The sequence below is a fragment of the Anabas testudineus genome, chromosome 18 (assembly GCF_900324465.2).
Source record: "Anabas testudineus chromosome 18, fAnaTes1.2, whole genome shotgun sequence".
NCBI classification, from domain to species: Eukaryota; Metazoa; Chordata; class Actinopteri; order Anabantiformes; family Anabantidae; genus Anabas; species Anabas testudineus.
This window is the reverse complement of record NC_046627.1, coordinates 19,287,531-19,293,093: the sequence shown is the minus strand read 5'-3', so window position 1 is coordinate 19,293,093 and position 5,563 is coordinate 19,287,531. Positions and strand designations below refer to the sequence as shown.

The following is a 5,563-nucleotide window of genomic DNA, read 5'->3' as shown; positions in this document are numbered from 1 at the left end:
GTCCCATCGGCCGCTGAGCTCGATCATTTTTTTAAATCATGGCAATGTGGCACCATCTGGTGGTTTTCTGGATATTACATTCCTCTAACCTTTTGTTGTTGTTGTTTTTCTCATACACATTCAGGCCCTGTCTCTCTCTCTTGTACTCTTCTTTTTTCCAGCTCTTCATCATGTCAGGAGCTTGTGAGCTCCATCTCCTACTGTCTGGCAGCACCAGGAAGTTGTTGGCTGGTCTCCTGATTATATTCTTCACCATTTGCTTGTTATTGTCAATTTTATTTTATTTTTGTTTTATTTTTGTTTGATGTAAATGCATGATCTGAATTTGAAAACAAGCCTCAGTACAGCTGTGTCACAGAGAGACTGATTATTGTGGATACTGTACCATCTGATGATGCTTTGAAACAACTATTTTAATTTGCTCTCCCCCTAAAGGATACACTGGGTTACTGCGGTACTGACTGAGTTCATTTGAGTTTAATAATTAACTACCAGTGGCATAGATTACATTTGATTTACTGTGTTTATTTCTGATTTGAGATAATCACACAGATACAGTCACAACTCTGTTAGGACACTGATCTGTGATCTTTACAAGTCATTCAATTATAAATGTTGTTGTTGTTGTTTTTCATCTCTACTGTTATTTCCGCTCTTTCTGCTGCTGTAACACTGCAAATCTTCCCACTGCGGAACAAATAAATATTTATCTTATCTCTTATCTTATTTCAGTGATGTTGGGCTGCTCCTACCCTGGTCTCTGAGCACTCATAAATCTAAAGTCAGACCTCAGTCTAGCTCCAAATTACAAAGGTCTGCAAGCCATGAAGGGTTTTACATGAAGAGCATGTATGTTTTTTTATGTTTTTGTTTTATGTTGATATGTGTGTGTCATCCACTGACATATGAAAACTAGTGTATTGTCATCGAGGCATATCAATAAAATAAAGTTAATTTAAAAAAACTGCGCAGACCTGGTTCATCTGAACGAGTGTCTGCGACAGAAGCGGAAGAAGATCAGAAACGAAATGGAGAAAATCTATCAGGTCAAGGTTTTTGGATTAAGTGATGAGATGAAGATCATCGACCTGTGCAGCACAGAGGAGGAGATGAAGAGATTCACAGTGCGACAGCTGAGGGAGAAGATCCTGCAGAAATTTGGGATCAAACTGGGATCAGGTAAAAGCAGATTAAAGTCCAAACTAAACTACTGTACTGGAGTCACAGAGACAACTGGCGACAACATACCTGCTCCCTAATTTACGAGGTTTTCTAGACTCCTCGTAGACTTACAACTTTTACAAAGCGACTATAGCTCGTTTTACCAAATCAAAGTAGGCTACACACTCCTCTCATCTGAAGGTCTTGATAAACATATTTTACCCTCAATTTTTTTAATGAAAACATTTAATGTTGATGATCCCCTGCCATCATATGTTCTGTGTTGCTTATTCCCAGTCTTTGAGCTGCTCACACTGGAAGTAAAATACTAATGAGTCCGCTTGATCCGCTCCTGGCGCACTGCGAGTCTGAAAGAAAAAGAGATGCTCAAAGAAAGGACAACAGTATAAAGAAGAAGTATGGAAGTCAATAAGGATAAATAAAATAACAGTTCTAGCTGGTTTCTGTTTCTTTGTAGTTGTGTTTATTCCTAAATGAAGAAGTGTGATGGTCAGTCGTCAATAATAAGTATTTACATCCACCTCCACTTTCTTCCAGATGGAGGAAGTTGCTTATGAACAATATCAGTTAACCTCTCACATGCACTTGCTAATTACGTTTTAATTTAATAATTATAAACACTATCATGAAGATAGTCAGTAACCAGTTTTGACTTCCTCTCTTGTGTGTGTGTTTTGTCAGGTGAACTGCGACTGATCTTCACAAGCCAGACCCTGGATGATGACTCTGCTTTGCTGTCTTCATATGGAATCCAACACATGTCTGTCATTCATCTAGTTGTCTCTGTGCCAGGAGGTTGGGAACCAGAGAAGGGCGATGGTGGGATGGGTGACAAAGAGGGCAAAAACCGGAGCATGGAAAGACAACTGGAATTACAGCATCACAGCTGTGAGCCTCCACCAACCAGTCAGGTTACGGTTTATACACATATCTGTCCAGACTCAATTTACCTCCTGCACCAAGCTGTCTAGAGTTTGACTGTCATTAACAGGACACATTTGCCATCAATTGCGAAGAAATGTTGATTAAAACTAATCAATAATAAATTAGTCAGGCTGCCTATTTTTCTGAAACTGTCTGCCTGGTACTACAAACACACACTGACTTAAAAAAGGGTTGTTTGAACTCCCAGTGTCTGTCAAACGTTTACAGCCATCCTAGGAAAAGTGTATTAAAACTCTAAAATACTGAATCTGTTCTAAGTGTACTAATATGTTTGTGCTGAGAAATGTGTGCTGCTTTGACTTCTGATCTTCTGTTAAAATACATTAACAGAATTTAATGTTTCAACAAAGAGTCTCAGAAAAACTTAAATAAAGTAGTACAATGTGTCATTAAGGTATAGATTAAAGGTATTGTTTTTATCAAAATGTTTGTAGGTCTTATCCATTCCTCTGAGTTTGTTTTTCCAGTTTTAAGACATTGATGCTGTCATTGTTTTGTGTTGAGCTATGCAGGGTGCTACAGAGTTTTCTGGAAATTTGAACACCTATCCTTTATCAGACTGTGTATTTGTAAATTGTATGGATTATTAAATATTTATGACTGAATCATTTTACACAATAAATAAATTCATGAGGGAATTTTTTTTTGTCTCATTGTTTTTGTGGGTTTGCACTAGAGACGACACTGGGACACTGTTACTATGATGTCGGTCCCGGCCTCGGCGGACGTCGGAAGCTGTTTCTTGGAGGTCTCGACTCAACGCTCGATAGTCAAGGAATGGAACAAGTCTGCCTGCAATAACTAACTGGACTCCATATTAACTTAAAAGACTTTAACTGTTATACTGGACTGCTGCCTACACAGCATGTAATCACCCATATGAGGATGGGTTCCCTGTTGAGTCTGGTTCCTCTCAAGGTTTCTTCCTGTTGCCTTCTCAGGGAGTTTTTCTTGCCACTGTCGCCCTCGGCTTGCTCATCAGGGACAATCACATTATTATGACTCATACACATACACTGTTCATGTACTGTTCTTTGGTTGTGTAAAGCTGCTTTGTGACAATGTCAATTGTAAAAAGCGCTCTACAAATAAAATTGAATTGAATTGAATTGTTTTGTAGTCACAGTATTCTGCAGCAGCCAGAAAAACCCTGTCTTCCACAAAGTAATGCATCTCGTAAGACGTTTTTTCGTCTTAATAATAACACAGAAGCTGCCCCATTCTTATATTCACAATTAATTAGGTTAGGCTGTAAGTGTGTGTAGTGTGCAGCTGACCTTTGATGGCAACACATTGTTTTTGTGAATTTCTCCACCAAAACCCCCATGTATATGTTTCTATTGTATTTTGTTTACCTTTAAGCACTATTATGCTAACAACCCAGATTTGTTGCCTTTTTTCTGTATATAACGACCTTTATTGCACTGTTGAATCATCACTTTTATTGCTGCTTATACAACTAATCAACAAAATCATTAGGTGTTAAACAAATGTTTGGCTCATCACAATGATAACAAAAACACCACTAAATGGGAATTAAAATTAATACTTGTACATGCTCATGCATATGCATATATACTGCAGCCTCACCTCAGATGAAGCAGATAAGAAAGGTCAGGTGGCAGTTTCCTGTTTGAAGTGCATCAGGTTTTCTTTGTTGAATCATTATGAATTTCAAATTATTAATTTGTGTTGTTTACAAACATTAATTACGTCAACACTGTATCTCTGATCAACTTGATGTTGTTATGATGCTAATATAATCTTTGAACAGTACCACTACATAAATGTAAGCTACATGTATGATTATAGATTATTTCTTCTGCCACACAGGTATAGATGTCTGTCTGGGGGCGACACCACTGGAGCATTTTTTGTAAGGGCCACTGGTTTTCAAACACTCTGCAGTGAGCTTCAGACACACAAAACAGAAGCCCACCTTACAGCGGGGACAGACAACCTTTTTGCAGTATTTGTCATCATGTTGCAACAGTATGCCGCAGGTGGGACAGGCACGGATGGAGGGACACCCAGTGACCTCCTTCACAGCCTCGAGTTTGATTTCTGGGCAGGTTGTCAGTGTTTTCAGTGACTCGTTGGTGCAGCCTTCATTGTCACAGTAATCTGAACGTGGAGCAGGACCTTTCCATTCCCTCAAACACTGCCAGCAGAAATCATAGCTCCGTCTTTTATTAGCTGAACAAACTGTGCAGTGAACTCTCAAATCAGATTGATTTATTCTGGTCACTGAAGATCTGCATCCAGGACACTAAACATGGTGAAAGAAGAGGAGGATTTATTTGATTCACCATATTATCACCACACAGAGAAAATGTTAATGAGTGAAAAAGGTGTTTCAAACTTACTAATTTGGTAGGAGAGTAATGTCTAGAAGCATTGGACAACATGGTTTTTTCAAAATATTTCACTTCTTCTGGGGTCAGTAGAGCCATTTTACGAACCTCCTCATAAGGCCACTCAACATTACAACCAGTCTGTCCACACACAAATCTTCTTTCACCCTATGTTAAAACATAAAGTTAATTGATTATCAACATCACAAGTTGGAAACAAACAATTTAAAACTTGAATTGAAAGACTCTGCAATGAAAAACCAGCTTCTAAAACTGAAATCACTCAATAAAGTCTGAACAATGTGAACAATATCCAACCACGAACATAGCATAGAATATACAAGGGTTACCATGTCTAACTTATATCCATTCACTAGTTTATTTCACCATTAGCTATGTAAACAAGTTGCATTTACATTTAAAATATATCTGGAGCTGCACTAACAAATACAGGATTATTATATAACACGCTGCACATGTGTTTTTAAATAAACTGTATAAACATTATTCATAGCAGCCATTTAATATAGGAAAAGCATGTAGTACTAATAACATACAGGCTCTGTTTTGATCCACTGTCTCACTAAACCTTTAAGTGACTTTGGTGGATGTGATTGTTTGCTGATTGAGTGAACATATTGGTTTATAAGCTCATTTTAAAACATTTTAGCTTCAAATAATGTCTGTACTGTTCATTAATAATAATCTACCTGGTCTAATAACCTGCGGCACCAGTTGGTCAGAGATGTCGGAGTCACAGCATGACCACAGGACATCAGAGCTCTGAGAGACGAGAACCCTTCACACAAAACTGAGGAAAACACAAAGAAAACGAGACACAGTCAAACGACATTAAACTCGATGTGGTTTTACTAGTTGAACATGAGACAGATAATTCATCACCGCTTGGAGAAAATCTTACTTACAGTCCAATTCATCCTGTCTGTCCACTAGTGTCAGTGAGGAGTCGTCTGGGTCGTAACATTTCTCCTTTGTTGGAAAATTTGAGCCCATTTTGTGTCGTTGTGTTCACTTCTTATGTGAAATAATCTTTAACAGACGAGTCGAGACAGGAGCTTTCG

The 5,563-nt window shown here is 38.2% G+C and overlaps 1 protein-coding gene across 2 annotated transcripts; it reads right to left on the bottom strand.

The window, feature by feature from the left end:
- Nucleotides 1-1,420: 1,420 nt before the first annotated feature.
- On the bottom strand, nucleotides 1,421-5,563 carry LOC113157547 (probable E3 ubiquitin-protein ligase RNF144A-A). 2 transcript variants are annotated; one of them, XM_026353108.1, is made up of 5 exons: nucleotides 5,408-5,563; nucleotides 5,192-5,292; nucleotides 4,494-4,649; nucleotides 4,067-4,396; nucleotides 1,421-1,529 (listed from the first exon to the last, which is right to left on the bottom strand). In XM_026353108.1, the coding sequence occupies exons 1-5, from the start codon at nucleotides 5,493-5,495 to the stop codon at nucleotides 1,449-1,451; spliced, it is 756 nt and encodes a 251-aa protein (XP_026208893.1). In that variant the 5' UTR covers nucleotides 5,496-5,563; the 3' UTR covers nucleotides 1,421-1,448. The 2 variants fall into 2 exon arrangements, with proteins under 2 accessions (XP_026208893.1, XP_026208892.1); XM_026353107.1 differs by lacking the exon at nucleotides 1,421-1,529 and having other exon boundaries at nucleotides 3,541-4,396.